Source organism: Taudactylus pleione, unplaced genomic scaffold (assembly GCF_031769625.1).
Source record: "Taudactylus pleione unplaced genomic scaffold, aTauple2 ptg000040l, whole genome shotgun sequence".
Lineage (NCBI taxonomy): Eukaryota > Metazoa > Chordata > Amphibia > Anura > Myobatrachidae > Taudactylus > Taudactylus pleione.
The window spans coordinates 29927889-29946596 of NW_028284442.1; the positions used below are offsets into that span (position 1 = coordinate 29927889).

An 18708-nucleotide genomic window follows, 5' to 3' on the forward strand; every position below is an offset into this window, starting at 1 on the left:
GCGACTCCGGCAGCAGTCCTGGGAGGTAGACAGAGTCCGGCTAGTACGGACTCTGCCCTCCCGCCGCGATCCCCAGAACAGTACTGGCGTCACGGCGCCAGTCGGGGATCAGAGCGGCAGCGTGGGCGTCTGTACAGACAGCCCTTCGCTGCCGTCTGTAGTAAAAAGAGATTAAAATAAATAAAATCTAACTTAAAATAAAAAGCTTCTGGGGGCTGCTCCTGCAGCCCCCCTGCGCGGTGACCGTCTCCGGCCGGGCACCAGCTTACACTGAGGTGCCTGTGGCTCGGGGGCGGGGTATAGAGGAGGACCCAAGTGCATCCTGGGAACTAAAAGCTTAACTGTGTGGTGCCCATGGATCCTGTTCCAGCTATAACCCCCAAGGTCAACCCTGTGGACCCCCTATGGACCCTGAAGTAGAAAAAGCGTTTTTCTTAGCATAGCATGTGACAGTGACCCTACATGTGTCAGACCTCCTAACGTACAGTATCACCTCCAGTTTGGCTTCAGGTTTCTGGCTAGAAAATTAAAAATCAATGTGTAATCACACTATGTCAGAGGGTATTTATACAGAAATGGAGTGAACCACTGGAACAGGAGAAAGTAATATGTAAACATTTTTTGTACTAGCGTGTATGTGAATAAGCAAAGAACACAATGGTTGTAAATTTAGAATTCAGACAGACAATAGGTGTATGTGGTTCCTTCTGTTTTAATATTAATAAAGGCAAACACTTGTTTTCATATAAACTGTACTGTACATGTGCCAAACCCAGACAAAGTCTCCCTTTATACAAGATCACAAGCAAACATTGAATATCTAGAAAAGGGAAAAGTCAGTACAAAAAAAATGCACGAAAAAACAAAACAAAAAGGTGACTTTTCTGTTTGACCGTCAGATACTTGTGTCGGCAGAGAGGAAGAGTTTAAAAAAAAAAAAAAAAATCCTTCCAAGAGGAAGGGGACCACAAGGTTATCTTCCAATCAGTCCTTGCTGGTAGCGTTTTAAATAGAGGGAGGCAGGTAAAGTTGGGGATGCTGGTGATTTTCATTTTAGGGTTTTATCCAGCTTCAGATACTCCTGTGTGTATCTGGGGCACATTTACAAGGAGCAATTGGCATATAATGTCTAAATACAGTAAGTGTGGGGAGAGTTCAGACATCCCTTTATATGTCAACACAAATACAATGCCGAGTCCTGGAGCCGAGTGCCAATTATAAACTCTGCCAGTAATGTAGCAGTTTAAGAAGGTCAATGAGTTTCAGAACCCGGCAGTCCTGAAACTCACTTCAAGTCATTCTCTGGCTGGACACACCAATAAGTGCCTTTGATAGAAGTGTGCACAGCTTTCACACAAGCAATATAGATTACGTATGTGGCAGCTCTACCCAAGCTGTTCTATGTGACTTGGGACACTAACATTGTTAAGAGACATCAGGTTTGAGCAGGTTGACAGATATTCTTCAACACTACTAGGTGATTGAGCTTCACTTGACTTCAGCACACATCCAAGAGGGGAGGGAAGGGATGGGGGAGAACGACAAAAAAAACAAAAAAAAAAAAAAACACCTCCAAATCTTTACGGAGCCTCCCAGACATGATATATTCTCAACAAAACATGTTTGGTCTCTAAAATTGGGGTAAACTTCCAGTTCAGTCCCCACGACCTCCATTCTACCCCTCTCAAACCCTTTTTCTCCCACCCACCTTCCTTTACATTCATACCCTCATTTCTTCCGTTTACGCCCCTGGCCGTGGTTATCCGGTTCCAGCTCAAGAGCCTGGTGCTTACGGTGCTTCCTCTGGTAAGTGTGTCCGGGAAGGTGTTTGCTGAGGAGGTCTCTAACACACTGCTCCGTCTTCTCCAAGCAGGAAATTTGCTGGGCTCCCGATTCATAGTACAGCTCAGCATTTCCAAATACCAGTTTCAGGTCGTTGAGGAATTCTTGCACGGTCTGATAGTTGCCACATGAACACTTGCTTTGCATGGTCTGGAAGTCCATAGGAGTAGGTACCACTTTCAGATAGTTTTCATCCTCGTCTGTGTTCACTGGCTCCCTGAGTGACACAAAAAGAACTATTCAGCCTTTGAACAACTTATGCCAAAAGGGGATCGTCCATATTTGTAAGGCACCACAATGCTCTCAGATGCCAGTGAGGAAAACAAAACCTACATATAACAACCGGAACATATATGGTATACCAAACAAATGCTTGTGCAAATCATATCTATGAATGACATTTCACAAAGTGTTAGAATGCATATATTTGATTTTCTGTACGGCGATGTTCCTCTCTGTTAAAAACAAGATTTAAAATAATCAAATTTTCCATGGCACTTTTAGATAAACATTCTGCAGACCTATAGAGAAATGGCTTCTATATTTAATTTCTTCACGTTTAGATGTTTTGGTGCAGGACAAATTCATACAGCAACAAACGTCGAAGTCAGTGATCAGCCAGCACATGACATAGCAAAATGGGAGTTTTCTGCCTACGTTAATCCCTTTCCTCAGAGCCCAATGAGAGATGTTGTGGAGGCTAGGGGTAGTGTTGTGTAGGAGTTTGGACACTTTCAAAAAGCCTCCAAAAGCTCCAGCCCCCTCCATACCCTGGACTTAAGTATCAGGAGTATGGAAGAAGGAGGAGAGGGTGAGCAATGTACTCTAGCAAGAACATAAATTCCAACAGACACAAAGTCCAGAGTGAAATAGAGAGACTCCAGTGTACCCCACATAGGATGAAAGAAGGAATGGGATTTTTTTTCGAATCCAATGTAGGACACTGGATATACCGAGGGCATCTCAATGTTTCCCTCTCCCAATGGCAGTCTACTGAACGAAACTCAAACTATATTCTTATAGAAGCCCAATAAAAATTGAGATTCATGAAAGACCAGCCACATAGCCAGACGTGGAGAAAGGCGTAGCTCGATTTTATAAAAAAAAAAAAAAAAAACTACCCAAGTACATATCCAGAAGTTGTTTGAATCAACAAATTGGTTTCATTTTTGTCACATTGCAGCTGAAGCCTAGGTCTCTTTTTATCCGCAATTCTCCAGACATAAACCCCGGGGGGCCCTTTGAACCCTATGAAATGTCATTACCTATATGTGTTTCTTCCTGTCTTCCCCCCCCCTCCCCCTCCATGACCTACCTTGTCCCCATTTTAAGTATCTTTTGGTTTTTGTTTCACATTTGTAGTGACGATTTACGTGCTTTATTATGTATACGTTAAGTAATATCTGAGGTCACTGGAATTTTGGTATGTTACAACATATTGTTGCCAATCAGCTGTTTGCTTTCTGATATTTTTGGGAATATCACTTGGTAGCTACAATGTTTTTATGTACTTTGAATCACTAACTTTTGATTTTATTGTGGAGACTCAAAGATTTTTAGATTCATGTCAGATGTATCTATATTTTAACTAAAAAAAGGGAAAGGACAATCAGCAGCTTCTTTACTCTCGGATACAGATTATCCAAATCAATAAGAACAAAGTAAAAATATAATGTACTCTCACCTGAATGGCCAGCTGAAGCGGTACTTAATGAGTTTACATAAAATGTCTTCGCACTTCTGCAGTTCATGGTTTTGGCGCCTGGGGGCTGGCTTACTCTGACGTATCTGGAAAAGAAAGAAAACAAAACTAAACACAAGCAAATAGGTGGTCATAAAGGGGGCCTGAAGTAGATAAGACTAAGACAATTCTAAACTGTGTCCTCCACTAGTAGCATTAAATGATTCAGAGTAAACCGTAGTGGAAGGCTGCTGATATAAGATTACATTTACATAGATAGAGTGTAGAGAAACCTTTGTGCATTGCTGTGCTGATAAGAAAAAGGCTGCAGCTTTCTCTGCGGGAACTGGCAGGGTCACCTCTAACAATGACTGGCACTGAACAAGCAACATGAAGTCAAAGTAGTTAAGAGAAGAAGTCATCCATGTACCAAGAGTTACTCCCTGAAATCAGATGCTGAGAGAGATTTGGAGCTTTCACATCTACAAAATATTTTAACAAATCAATTATCATCAATAACAAACAGAAAAGCTTGTTTTGTGAATGGTTACATTGTATTTATGGTTTTAAATAAATATTCCATTTAAAGGCCTGTACACACTGGAAGGTGGGTGTAAAGGAGCGTACACACTAGATGATATGCTCCCTGAGCGATATCGTCTAGTGTGTCCCCGGCAGGGTGTGCTCAATATCGTTCATGACATTGAGCACACCCGCTGAAGGATATCATTAACGATATCGTTCAGCGCCGGGCTCTCTCCCCCATTCCCCAACATGCAGCAACCTGACAATATCGTCAGGTTGGCCTGCATGTTTACCCGATGAACTATAATGACGAACGACCCGCGGGAACGCGCATCATCGTGATCGTTCATCGTTTTGGCGTTAAAAATGTCGTTATCGTTCAGTTGTCCACTTTAATCGCCCAGTGTGTAACCACCTTTAGAGGTGATGTCGTCAGCGGCTGGGGTTGCTGACATCAGGATGTGGATACACTTGCCGATGGGGTTTGAAGCGGGGCCATGCTGCATGGCATCGTTAAAGTTATCCCCAGATTTGGCTGCATGTACAGCAGACTGGGGATATCGTTAACGTCCCGCGGGAGCGCACATAGTTAGTCGTTGAGTGCATACACACTGGAAGATATGAACGATATATTGTTCAACGATATCGTTAATGGATATTGTCTAGTGTGTATGGGCCTTAAAAAAGGAGCTAGGGAAACTATACAGCTTTCTGCAATGGATCAAATATGGTGAGAAACCTCTTTACCGGTTGTCCACCTTCAGTAACTTACATATGGCTGAAAATAGTTATTTCTGTATCTGCACAGTAACTTGTGATAGGTACAAGAATGCAGTGCGCTCTGCATTGGAAACAAAGTTGTTTTATTACTCTGTTGAAAGTCACAATGTCGAGGTTCATTAGGTCACCAGGTGATTGTCAATGTTGACAATGTGTTTGAGTGTACTTCTGTCCTTAACGCTATTCCTATCCCTAACAGAAATATCAACATTATGACAATGTTGACATTTTGCAGATGTCGACAGTTAACCATGTCAACCTTCTGCTGTAGATTTTCTGAATGTCAACATTTTGACCATAAACATCGCAGTTGTATCCAGACTGCAAGTTTGTGTTGCATCCAAGGACAGTAAAAGTAAACTGTTATACAGACCATACGATATATATGGTACGATATAAAGTCACAATGCAGATCAGAATAGATCTTACACATTGTATAATGTGTAAGCCCAATCCATTGCTACCGGCAGTTGTTCATTCAATCTTCCCATTGGATGTGCTGAGCATCAATGGGACGATTCCATGGTTGATGCAGCATGTGATGCTACATTGCGCAGTCGTACAGTGTGTAGGGCGATGCGATGTTTTGCTACATCTCTTGCTGCATTGCAGTCTTACAGGTGTGTATCCAGCTTTAAGTATGATATAGACTTATTAAGCAAACAAAAGCAGCCAAAAATATATCTCAGAAGTACAGACAAATTAATTCAATACCTTTAAGTTTTGAAAACAACCAGACTTTCTTTTGGTTTTGTTGAAACGGCCACATATCCAATGCTAAAAACACTACTATTCTCACTCATTTTCGTGCAATTAGGGAGAAACAGAAAAAAAAGCATCTAAGGACCTATGTGGAGGCACACTACGATGCATAATTTAATCTTCTGTGGGGGAACACTACAAACTGCCTACTAGCTAAACATAGTAAAAAGAAATTAAATATATTTTCAGCTCTGAAAACCTCCTCAAACAGAAATCACTATCATCTCCACAAGCCTCCATGAAACAAAACTACTTTCCAACTCCAGCTCAGTCTATGAAAGACGATATTTTTGCTTTAAAAAGAACCTCATTACAGACTTGGATGAAATCGCTTTTTCCAGTTGGGATTCAGGAGTTTGTTCAATCAGCAGATCTCAACCTAAGCAGCCTGAAGCACAAGCCTGGAAACAGGACAGTTTCCAAAGGCTCAAGCAAGGTACAGACAAGGAACTCTGAATGGAAATAGAGGAACTCAAGAACATAAAAGAGAACCTCGAAAATTGTGAATATTGAAACCGTATACAAATTAGAAAACTACAGGAAACCATCACCTAAAATAGTCTGGAAACATTACAGGTAACATGCCATGAGGAGAACCCCAGATCTTACTACATGTATGATAGCCTAAGAAAGGGCACAAATTATTGCAGTGTCATTCCGCATGTAGAGCAAACTGTCATGCAATAATAATGAGACATTAAAACTTCTAAACACTAAAAGCGAATCAACAGTTTTCTGTACAATGTTGTAAGAACCCATGTTTTCAGGACTGCAATTCTCCTTTGAACAGTCAGGCTTACATGGACAGAAGCACTTTTATATCAAATGAAACATCCCCGTCTTTTTGCGCCCTTGCAGTTTACACACTATTGTCACATACTGCAAAAGTAACATTGCCTTTGGTTAACACAATATAAGACTTATTTATTAATGCAAGAGCGTACCTAATTACCTTAATCTACTCAGACTGGCTCTTGCTTACACAGGAACCGTGAAATAGGGGACTTACTAAGATACCTGTCTAATAGTAGCTTTTGTTTTTGTATTTGCCATAATTATATCTGGTGGTTTTTACAATGTGTTAATCTTTTATCAACGGCTTAATTTTCTGCCCAAGTATTTAATGGGCAGTAGCTTTCCATGTAATGTGAGCATCATCGCTGGTGTGGCAACATTTGTCAGCCATCTCCTATAGAGAAGAACCACTAATCTGTGTCTTAACGGTCCTGTGTTGATATTAATTCCTAAGTCAATGCTTTTCTTTATACCCTTCAGTCCTGATCCAAAGTACGTGATCAGAAGAAACTAGCCATAGTCACCAGAAAAGGTGCTGCAGCGGCTATACTAATACTCAGAAGCAGATCCAGATGCCGGTGAAGGAGCATTGTGATGGTAGTGACTACTGAACTACAACTCATAGTTGGCAACCAGTCAGAGAATGTCTAGTGGTCTAGAATGACCAGTAGGAGTGGTCAGCTACAGGTCACTGGGGGAGATGTATGAAGCTCAGAAGCGGTATCAGCGCACGTTATGTGCGCTGATACCACTTCACCCCGATGTATGATCGGGGTTTGGGCAGTAAATGACAGGGGCGTTATGCGCCCGTCAATATCGGCGCTGCTATCTACAAGATAGCAGTGCGGTTAGCCTGGGCCATGTATAAACGGTCAGATCGCCTGAACATTCGGCCCGCGCTAGCCTATCCCCACAGCAGGGACAGCGCTGTCCCTGCTGCGGCGGCTGCCGGCTCCAGGCTGCATGCGGGGATCTCGCGATACTTGAGAGATCCCGCACATGCTCAGTGGAGTCAGCTAGGACTGAGACAGCACATCAGCTGTGGTCTCTAGTGGGTAGTGCCGCAAGGGGGAGTTAACGCGGGAAGCGTTATAGCGGCACGCAGACTGGGTGGTATAGTAAGCCCATTTGGTCACTATAAATGGAGGAGTGAATGAAGAGAAAATACAATAGCTTATCCATGTAGATCTTTAGGTTACTGAACCATAGTCTTCAATGCTTCTGGCAGCAATAATTGGCACTAGCAACACTAACTTAAGTGCCATATTACTCAGAGAGACTTTTTGCATTGGTTCAAATGGGCATCCCTCTGAGCATAAAAAAACTAGACCGATCCCATGAGGCCACAAAGAACCCAAGAGGAGTTAATTCTTTCTGATGCATCTGCCAGGCTACAATGGACGCCTGGACATAAAGGAAAAAAAAACATAAGGGTTGCTCTTACTTCTCTCTCCCGATCTCATTATTTGAGGGGTGAGAGAAACCGGAAGGAAGGCATAGGCTAACAGAAACCTCTGTGGGATTGATATGCCTCCATTACCCTTGTCCCTGGAACTGTGTCAAGAGAATAATCTGGGTACTTTAGCAATCTGGTTTGTTGCCATAATGTCCCTAGTTTAGGGGCTTACCTTGAGCGGGTTTCTTAGCGGTTTGGGGTCAGGCTCCATTTTGCATCCAGATACCATTTCCTGCATGTGCCAGTAATGTATTTTAGGGATAGGGAACGCTCAACTGTTCCGAATCCCTTCCAGTCCGGCTGGTCTGAATGTGGTGCATGTGCAGAACACCAGCATCTTTTGAAAGTTTACAATCAGTTCTGCTCCCAGTGGTAGCAGACTTGTTCCCTGGGTAGCCAATCAGCCCTTGGCTTGCAGCAACCATTAGATGGTAGATCTTAAAGGTCTAGAGAGAAAGTCACAGCACTACAGAAAAAACAAGAGATATGGTAAGAACTTACCTTTGTTATCTCTGTTTCTACGAAGTCCATAGGGTCCACAGGGTTGACCTTGGGGTATAGCTGGATCTGGATCCACGGGCACCACGCAGTTAAAGCTTTGCTGCTCCCAGGATGCACTTGGGTCCGTCCTCCTCTATACCCCGCCCCGGCCACAGGCACCTCAGTTGGTAAGCAGCTAAGGCCGGAGGAGGAGACTAAACAGAGAGAAGGAAGACTGGAACACACAAGAAACCATACTCACAGAAATGGGAGACGGAAAACCGGTGAGCAGCCACACAGCCCATTTGAAGCCAGGTGCGTCAGGGCGGGCGCCCTGTGGACCCTATGGACTTCGTAGAAACAGAGATAAAGGTAAGTTCTTACAATATCTCTTGTTTTCTACTTCAGGGTCCATAGGGGGTCCACAGGGTTGACCTTGGGGATGTCCCAAAGCAGTTCAACTAAGGGCGGGGACGCTCCTGTGCTGAAAGGAGTACCCGGCGCCCAAAGGATGCATCCTGAGAGGCGAAGGTGTCAAACGCATAAAACCTCAAAAACGTCTGAATTGAAGACCAAGTAGCCGCCTTACACAGCTGAACAGCGGAGGCGCCACGTCTAGCAGCCCAAGAGGGACCCACAGAACGAGTGGAATGAGCCTTAACAGAGGCTGGCACAGGTAAACCCTCCTGCGCATAAGCCTCACAAATAACTGAACGAAGCCAACGGGCTATCGTTTGCTTGTTGGCAGGCCAACCCCTCTTGTGAAAACCAAAGAGGACAAACAAAGAATCCGACTTCCTAACCGAAGCAGTCCGGTCCACATAGATTCTAAGTGCCCGGACCACATCCAAGGAAGCCTCACCAGCCGAAAGATCAGGTGACTGAAAAGCTGGCACAACAAGTTCCTGATTAATGTGGAACTTTGAAACCACTTTGGGCAAAAACTCAGGACGCGTGCGGAGCACTGCCCTGTCCTGGTGAAAAATCAGAAAAGGAGGGCGACAGGAAAGCGCCCCCAATTCTGAAACCCTCCTGGCCGAAGCAATTGCCAGGAGAAAAATGGTCTTAAACGTCAGCCACTTGAGCTCCACCGACTCAAGCGGCTCAAAAGGAGGACCCTGCAAGACCCTCAGTACCACCGTCAAGTCCCACGGAGCCACCGGAGGCACGAAGGGAGGCTGGATCCTGAGAACACCTTGGAAAAAGGTGTAAACATCTGGCAGTGTAGCAATCCGTCGCTGAAACCACACGGACAAAGCAGACACATGAACCTTCAGAGAGGCCAGGCGTAAGCCGAGGTCCAAACCCGATTGAAGAAATTCCAAGATTCTGGAAACCCGGAACACCTGCGGATCATAGTTTCTGGATTCACACCATTGAAAATAAGTGTGCCACACCCTGTGGTAAATCCGCGCGGAGGCAGGCTTGCGTGCCCTAAGCATGGTACCAATCACTGAACTGGAGAAACCCCTAGACCTCAAGACGGCTGTCTCAAGAGCCACGCCGTCAAAGACAGCCGACCCAGATCCGGGTAAAGGCAGGGCCCCTGAGACAACAGGTCCCGACGCTGAGGAAGAAGGTACGGAGCGTCGATGGAGAGGCACCTCAGATCGGAGTACCAAGGACGTCTGGGCCACGCCGGAGCCACCAGCACGAGCGTGCCGCCGTCCTGCTTGAATTTCCGCAGAACCCGAGGAAGTAAGGATATCGGAGGAAACAGATACGCCAGGTGAAACGTCCATTTCACCGACAGAGCGTCTACCAGACAGGCGCCTGCGTCTCTTGTCATTGACCCGTAAACGGGCAACTTGTGATTGTGACGGGAGGCCATCAAGTCCAGCTCCGGCAGCCCCCACCTGTCCACGAGTAGCTGAAACACCTCTGGGTGAAGCGACCATTCCCCGGGATGCACATCGTGACGGCTGAGGAAGTCCGCCTCCCAATTGAGGACTCCGGGAATGAAGACTGCCGAGATCGCTGGAACATGACACTCCGCCCAAGCAAGAATGCGAGACACCTCCGACATTGCTGCCCGACTGCGAGTTCCCCCTTGGTGGTTGATGTACGCCACCGTGGTGGCGTTGTCGGACTGCACCTGAACCGCCCTTCCGTGAAGAGCGGGGCCGGACGACTGCAGGGCCCTGTACACAGCCCGCAGTTCCAGGATGTTGATGGGGAGAAGTGCTTCTTCCGCGGACCAACGACCCTGAAGCGATAATGAGCCGGTCACTGCCCCCCAACCCCGAAGACTGGCATCCGTCGTGAGCAGGACCCAGTCCGGGATCCAAAAGGGGCGCCCCTCGACCAGATGCACCGTCTGAAGCCACCAAGCCAAAGACTGCCGAACCTCCGCGGACAACACCAGCATCTGAGAGCGGATCCGGTGAGGTAACCCGTTCCATTCCGATAGAATCAGCCCCTGCAGGGGCCGGGAATGGAACTGGGCAAATTCCACCATGTCGAATGTCGACACCATGGACCCCAGAACTCTCATAGCTGAATGGACCGACAGGCGGCAACTGCTCAGGCAACTGTGTATTCGCAGCTGCAGGGAGGAGACCTTCTCTGGAGTCAGGAAAATCCGCTGCTGACGAGAATCCAGCAGGGCTCCCAAATGAACCATCCACTGTGTTGGAATCAGGGAGGACTTCTTCCAGTTTATCAACCACCCGTGTGCTTGAAGACAAGCAATGGTCAGGTGGAGATGTCGAAGAAGCACCTCCGGGGAGCTCGCCAGCAGCAGAAGATCGTCCAGGTACGGCAACAGACGTAGACCCTGACCCCGAAGGTGGGCAGCCATAACCGCCATCACCTTGGTGAACACCCTCGGAGCCGTGGAAAGGCCAAAAGGCAACGCCCGAAATTGGTAGTGATGTTTCAGGATAGCAAACCTCAGATACCGCTGATGTGCCGGTGCTATGGGCACATGGAGATATGCGTCCTGGATATCGAGGGAGACCATATAATCCCCGGGTTCCATCGCCAGAATGATGGAACGTAACGTTTCCATCCTGAACCTGGGAACTCTGAGGTATCTGTTCAGAGACTTCAAATTCAGGATAGGGCGATGAGAACCATTGGGTTTCTGTACCAGAAACAGAGTAGAATAGTACCCCGTCCCGCGCTGAGACTGCGGAACGGGAACAATGACCCCTGCTTGTAGCAAGGATTCTATAGCTACCTGAATCTGACCAGCTTTGGTCTTGTCCAGAGAAGGACTCGTACAGAAAAACTGGTGGGGCGGCCTGAACCGAAAAGACAGGGCGTACCCCTGAGAGTCTACTTCTCGAACCCAGGCATCCGTGGTGGTATTGTGCCAACACTGGGCGAATTGGAGAAGTCGGCCTCCCACTCTGGGGTCCCCCAGAGAGAGGCCCGTCCCATCAGGCAGCAGGCTTATCCTCCTGCTTGGAAGAAGGGCGCCGAGCACTCCATGCCTGCTTCTTGGGCTTGGGTGCGGCCTTGGTCGCCGAATGTCTCGGGAAGGACTGGCCCTTGGCCTTACCCTGAACCCGAAAGGACCGAAAGGCAGAGCTCCTCACCTTAGCCGGCGCAGAGGCCGAAGGGAGAAAAGCCGACTTGGACTTAGCCAAAGTATCCACTATTCTGTCCAAATCCGGACCAAATAGTAAATCACCATTAAAAGGCAAAGCCTCCAGACCCTTTTTTGAATCTGCATCAGCCCTCCAGGACCTCAGCCACAGGGAGCGCCGAGCAGATACCGCTGCAGCCGACACCCTAGAAGTGAGCAGGCTGGCATCCAAAGACGCTTCCCCAATATAGGAAGCTGCATCCCGCATCTGTCCCACTAACGCTCTCTGGATATCCGGAGCCTCATCAGGAAAGGTATCCTCCAAGGCATTGGCCCATGCCTCAATGGCTTTAGCCACCCAGGAGATAGCCAAGGACGGGCGAGCCACCGCCCCGGAAAGAGAATAAATGGACTTTAAACAAGTCTCCACCTTCCTGTCCGTGGGATCCTTCAAAGAGGAGATAGACTGCAATGGCAACGTCGCGCTTTTGATCAAGCGGGTAACGTGGGAATCCACCGCCGGCGGAGTTTCCCATTTCCTGCAATGAGCTTCAGGAAAAGGATAGTTCGCCGCCAACCTTTTCTGTGGATGGAACCTCTTACTAGGTAATTGCCAGGCCGCCGCCATATGATCCGATAATTGATCAGACAGGGGGAACACAGTTGAGGTCACCTTGGCCTTTTTAAAATTAGGAAACTTCGACCTAGGAGCCGGCGCATCATCCTCAACATGTAGGATAGCCCGCACCGCCCTAACTAAGGCTGGAACATTAATGGAGGACTTAGCTTCCACCTCCTGCCCCATGACATCAGAGTCAGAGTCCTCATGGATTTCTCCATCATCTGAGGACACTTCCGAGTCCGACAACTGCGCAGCTAGTGAACTCACAACCGGACGTTTAGACACCCTTGGTGGCACATCACCTTGCAACATAGACTGAAACGCCGAGGATGAAGCCGCCAGACTCTGTACGGAGCTGGATAGAACATCCACCCAAGGCGGAGGAGCCGTCGGAGCAACACTCTGCAAAGGCACTACAGACTGACACGTCCCTGGGGAAGACTGCACATACACAGGCAGTCCCGAGTAAGGACCCACAGTCTGGGCCCCGGGGGAAGACCGCAACATTTGTGGAACCCTCGGGGAATGGGAGATGGTGGGCTGCGGTAACGCCCTAGAAGGGACCGCTGATGGGACCGATAACCGGTCCGCAATAGACGCCAGCACCTGTGAAAACATCGCCCAAGGAGGGTCCTGTGATACAGGGGGGTTGGAGGGGCCCGGTACCAGCTGGCACCGCCCGCACAGACCATCCTGAGATAAGTCCTCCCCATCAACTCCAGCAGCACAGCGTCTGCAGGAAAATAACACAGGAGCCACAGAGCGCTCAGTCTCCTCATCCGACATGATACCGTAAATACACAAGAAATAGGTATCACCAGAGGAATTACGGTTTTAACACCCGCGCACTCACCAGTATGCGAAACAACAGCCCAGAAATGGTACTGTGTAGCACACAACAGTATGTGACTGACCCCACAAATACGTGTTTTATATATGTGAGGGTCTCAGAAAAACGCCCTTCCCCCACACACCTGCCGGGCCGTAGGAGAAGGAAAGGGATAGTTATAAGCTGACAGTAAGGAGAATAAGTCACAGACAGGCAGCACTAGCAATAGTCACATACAATGCAGAAAAGTTATACTCACTGCACCTTCCGCTACAATCAACCGCCCAGATTCAGTGTCTGGGAGGGCTATAGCGCTGTGTACACTGTCCTTTAGCAGGGGAGAGGTACACAGGGGGACCGGTCCACTTGATACCGCCTGGGAGTCTGCGATGTGCCAGTAAAGATGGCCGCCGGAGACCTCAGAGGAGGAGTGGCCGAGAGATAAGAGCAGCTCAGCGACGCCAGACTGCTAGTTGAAAGGCGCGCTGAGCTGAGGAGCCGCTAGACAGGGAAGGCTGCCTCCCCTGGCTAGCAATTAACCCCCGGGTTGCCGGTCCCGCTACTAGCCTGATACCCTGGTGGTCTAGCGGACACGCGGGGTATTCCTCAATTGAGGGGGAGCCCGCCGCCGCCGCTAGCGCCTCCGGTCTGTCCCCAGAGACCGGAGGCTCCTGACTGCATTAAAGTATCCGCGGGCCGCCGCACGCGGCGACCCGCGGCTTACCTGATCCCCGTCGCGTCCGGCAGCAGTCAAGGTAGTCCCCAGAGCCCGGCTAGTACAGGCTCTGGGGTCCCGCCGCGATCCCCAGAGCTGTACTGGCGTCGCGGCGCCAGCGGGGAGAAGGAGCGGCAGCGTGGACGTCCTAAAGGACAGTCTGATGCTGCCGCTCTAAAAGTGTAAAAAAAGAAGAAAAAAATAAAAAATTTATCTTTTAAAATAAAGCTTAGGGGCTGCTCCTGCAGCCCCACTGCGACAGGGTGACCCGACTCCGGCCGGGCACCAACTAAAACTGAGGTGCCTGTGGCCGGGGCGGGGTATAGAGGAGGACGGACCCAAGTGCATCCTGGGAGCAGCAAAGCTTTAACTGCGTGGTGCCCGTGGATCCAGATCCAGCTATACCCCAAGGTCAACCCTGTGGACCCCCTATGGACCCTGAAGTAGAAATAAAACTACTACCTGACCTATCAATAAAGATAAGAAAAATGCATTGGGGAAGAGGAGCTGCTACATTATACACCAAATGAGGGATTTTTAAAAAAAATCTTCCAGTCTACCTAATTTAGTAGTAAAGCTACTCATTGTAATGGCTGCCATGGAGTATTGAAAGGGAAACAGAGTGGATGTAGCTATGAGACCAGCAGCTGCGATGCTGCCGGTCTCAATACAGACAGTGAAATCCCGACAAGGGACTTAAGTTAGGCGTCTAAATACTGATGCCGCTGTCGGTATTCTGACAGGAGGCATCCCGACAGCCGGCATTACATACCCATTCCATACAGACATCTTACAGAATTAAGGCCCTATGGGTCTGATAGATGTACACTGTAGCAGTCGCAGTGTCTTTGTTAATAGCAGCTGTGTTACAATATGCAATAACCGCAGGAGGAGTCTTGTGTAAATAGACGCCTTATACCAGCTATTGTGATCTGCTGCTGCTTCCAGAGACGCAGCATCAGATCACTTGCGTAACAATCGGACATATGACTAAACTCAGGATGTCGGGTGTAATCATGCTGCAGAGGCCAGGAAATGTGTCAGGAAGACGCAGAGCCGGGCCTCAGCACATCTTGAAAATGGGGCCAACGCTACAGTTTAAGTACAAGCCCCCAAACGACTGTAGCAATTCAATCACGCTGCGGCTTAGGAGACACTGCAAGAGTCATGTACGGTACAGATTATGCGCATATTGCAAAACATCAGATTCATTTAAACTATCAGGTTTGCATACAAATCACTTCAGGCCTGCTCACTTACATAAGCCTCCTAAAACTTTCTATAGAGGGAACTGTAAAGACGTACTGACAGAATGAATTGTATCCAAAGGCATTTTCAGAGCTTGGTTCTGACATCAGATGCTCATACATGGCCTAAATTGCCAAGAGTTTGTATTCACCATTGGCCTAATGAACACTAAAAACAAAAGCTTAAGTGAGAAAAGCATTCATCTTTTCACTGCATCAGACCTAGGCTAGAAAAGCTGGTTCATGAATGTGCCCGCGCATACCTCCAACCCTACCTTCGTATTATTTTTCACCAACTAACCTAGAAGTGGCTTACAGGGCAGACATGAATGTCAGGAGGCACAGGAACGTGGGACATTGCAGTGATGAAGCGCTATCCATTGGTTGGTGCTTGAACTAGTGAGCTACTAAAGCTCGTTTTATTATTTGCAAATCTCTAATCCGTTATGGAATATGAGGGCATCTGATTAGAAAGTTTGTTGAGCTATCCCAGAATGACCAAAGCAGGAAAGTGACGCGGAAAAAAATCTGATAAAGCTTAGAGAGAGTTTAGAGCTAAGAAATGACTTACCACCTCCTCCACTTCAGCTCCATTTTCTGGCGGTGTGCGCTGTCGAGAGGACCGCTGATTGTTCTTTGCTTGCTGGCGCCCCCTTGGACTCGAACGATTAGACTTGCTAGCTTTACCCTTCGCTGCTTTGCGAGATCGCACTAAATAGGGAGAAAAAAAAAAAAAAGTTAAGACTGTTTAGGAAGATAAAAAGTTCTACAGTTTGCTGGATACATTGCGAGCGTCAAATGCTTACCAAAAATAATTCATGGGCTGCCAAACAGCCGTCATATCTTTAATAGTTTAAGGGCAACCATAGTGGTTACTACAGCAAGAAGTGTTTGATGAAAATCTGGAAATTCACAAACATGTTCTACATTGTTACGAATACAGAACAATTAAAACAGGAGAGAACATGAAGTTTAATTCATTTTGTAAAGGTATGTGGCAAGGGCAAAACACCTAAATAAAAAAAAGCAGCACATAAAGGTAAGAAAAGCCTGAAGGGCACATTCAGTGTGGTAAATGGGGAGATGCAAGGCTTCCATAGAATTACAACTGATCGCTGTAGACAACTGCAGAGAAAGAAAAAAAACATTTGTTCCCACTTCAACCCCCTCCTGACTTAATGGCTGTGATACAGCTGCTGCCGGTGAGAGATGACTAGAGTGGAAAACAAAAAGAGGGCCACACAGCAGGATCTCGCAGTTGCTAAGTTAATCAGTGGGACCTTAACCGACATAGGGTAGGAGGCAAACACGTGTCGTGTTACTACCACAAGGGCTAAACTTTGAACTTTAATGCCTGCTGCCTCCCTGTAACTGCATTCTCCAGTAAGGCGGCTGTCACTGGCACAGAAATGCTGATCCTGTTCGATCCCTGTGCTTTAATCTTTGTGTCCCACACTCACACACAAACGTGTCTCTTGTAAATGAAACGGCGGCCGACAGCATGCCATGCAGGCGTTTCCTGTGTGCAAGGGCCAACAATTCCCAATTCTATGAAATCCCATAGGATTGAAAAGAATATCGTTACTATTAACTCCTTGGCACCGGCAAAACAGGCACAATCCCAAGGTAACATTGCTTTGTGCTGCATGACCATCACTTACATGAACAAAGGAATGGTGCATACTTTGGAAAGACATTGCAGTTCTAGTCTCAGCGAGAAAGATTGCTAAGAACTTGTCATTCAGACCGAAAAGAAAAGCTAAGCTTGGACAACACAAGAAACTAGATGTCCGCAGGATTCTAAACCCTAAACCAACATCATTTATCTGTCGCTCTGCACCAGAGATTTTGTAAAACTGCATAGATTTGTTTCACGCGTGGATGAAAGGCTCATATCTTGCTTTGTCACCATCATTCTCCTGGGACACCGGCACACATGACTTGGCAATTGGTGTGGTTCGCCCATTTAAATCTTGGATTGCACTGCAGCCGCCACTGGTCCCAACAATATTTCTGGAGCTTAGGAATGGTCCCATATTACCGAATAGAGTATCAGTAACATTTGAAAGTCATAGTATACAAAAAAAAACCAAATATAATTAGATTACCCAATGTCTCAGTGTGAAAAAACCACGGCTAATTTCACCAGAAGTCAACAGGGAAAAAAAATGTAAATAAAGCAGAATTTAAATAGACAGCTCAACAACTAAAAGTCTGTCCAAAAAACAATGCGCGACATCTGGGCTCATCTCCACTGTTTCCTATGGTATGTTGAATTTTGTTTAAAAGCATGACACACGGGCAAGGTTAGTGAGAATTTGCACCTTAGAATGGTTTCAAATAGGAGCAGCATATATGTTTGTGCCACTAATGGTGCATACACAGTCAGATCTGTCAGAACGATGAAAGATTTTTACAAACGTTTGAACGATTTCAGACAGGTATTAAAATGAATGAAAGTCAAAATCTTACTGCAAACACATCAGATATCGTTATCAGACAGGCGGGAACGCGCTTCGTTCATCGTTGCAGGCCCACATGTCAGATTTTCTTTCAGATATGAACGATTTTTAAAAGTGTCATCATTCAGATCTGACAAAATCTGACCGTGTGTATGCACCATAAGACTGGAGTTATTCCACATTTAGTGGACTAATTTTGAAGATCGTCCCCACCTGACCATCTGCAATTCTGAAAAAAATTTTAGTTTCACCCACCCCCACTTTGAGGGCCATAGTTTTGCTACTATTACATATTGTAAACTAAAATGTTCCCAAAGTTAGTCTGACATATGCAAACATTCATGTACAATTTTATCAATATTGGACATGTCAAGTGGACCGGGGTGTCCCCACCTGAACATGGAATGACCCTGGAAGGAAACATACAGGAGCATTTTCAGTCTCCCCCTAGGTCTGGCATGATAACACAATGAAACAGTGAGCTACAACATCCCGTGTAAGTTGTCTAAATAGAAAGGCTTGGCCTGCATCTTCAGCATGTCATGTGAAGCATGGAGTTAGAAAGGGATTTGTACTTTGCACTACTTTCTTACCCAAAATTAAACAATTTCTCAAACACTGCAGCCCAGGAGTGCTACCACTCCTTCAATTCATCGCCTTTGAGACTGGGTTCAGGGGCGTCTCATGCTGCAGCCAAAACGCACTTGCGAAACTGCTGGGTACGACAAGACCACACACTCGAAAATTGCAATTTACTTCATTATTTCTAATGTCTGATGAACATGGATTATAACTTATAATGCGGTCACCATTCTTTTAATACGGCCTTTTATACCTATGTAATCAGCTTCTCATTTATATTTTTTACCTTCTTTCTGCCTGGATGTTATACTACCGCTACTTGCACACCATGGCAGATATGACCTACATACTGCGCCCCAGATAACTGCCTTGGATGGTTCTTTCTTAAGCTGGCCACA

General features: G+C 46.8%; 1 protein-coding gene across 1 annotated transcript in view; it reads right to left on the minus strand.

The window, feature by feature from the left end:
- Positions 1 to 694: 694 nt before the first annotated feature.
- The window catches only part of BAZ1B (bromodomain adjacent to zinc finger domain 1B), an 80965-nt gene continuing 62951 nt past the window's right edge, over positions 695 to 18708 (minus strand). The window contains exons 17-19 of the mRNA XM_088455151.1: positions 15838 to 15977; positions 3527 to 3630; positions 695 to 2059 (exon numbers count right to left, since the gene is read on the minus strand). Of these exons, the coding sequence (XP_088311277.1) occupies positions 1729 to 2059; positions 3527 to 3630; positions 15838 to 15977 (575 nt within the window). The 3' untranslated portion in view covers positions 695 to 1728. The remainder of the gene's footprint in view (positions 2060 to 3526; positions 3631 to 15837; positions 15978 to 18708) is intronic.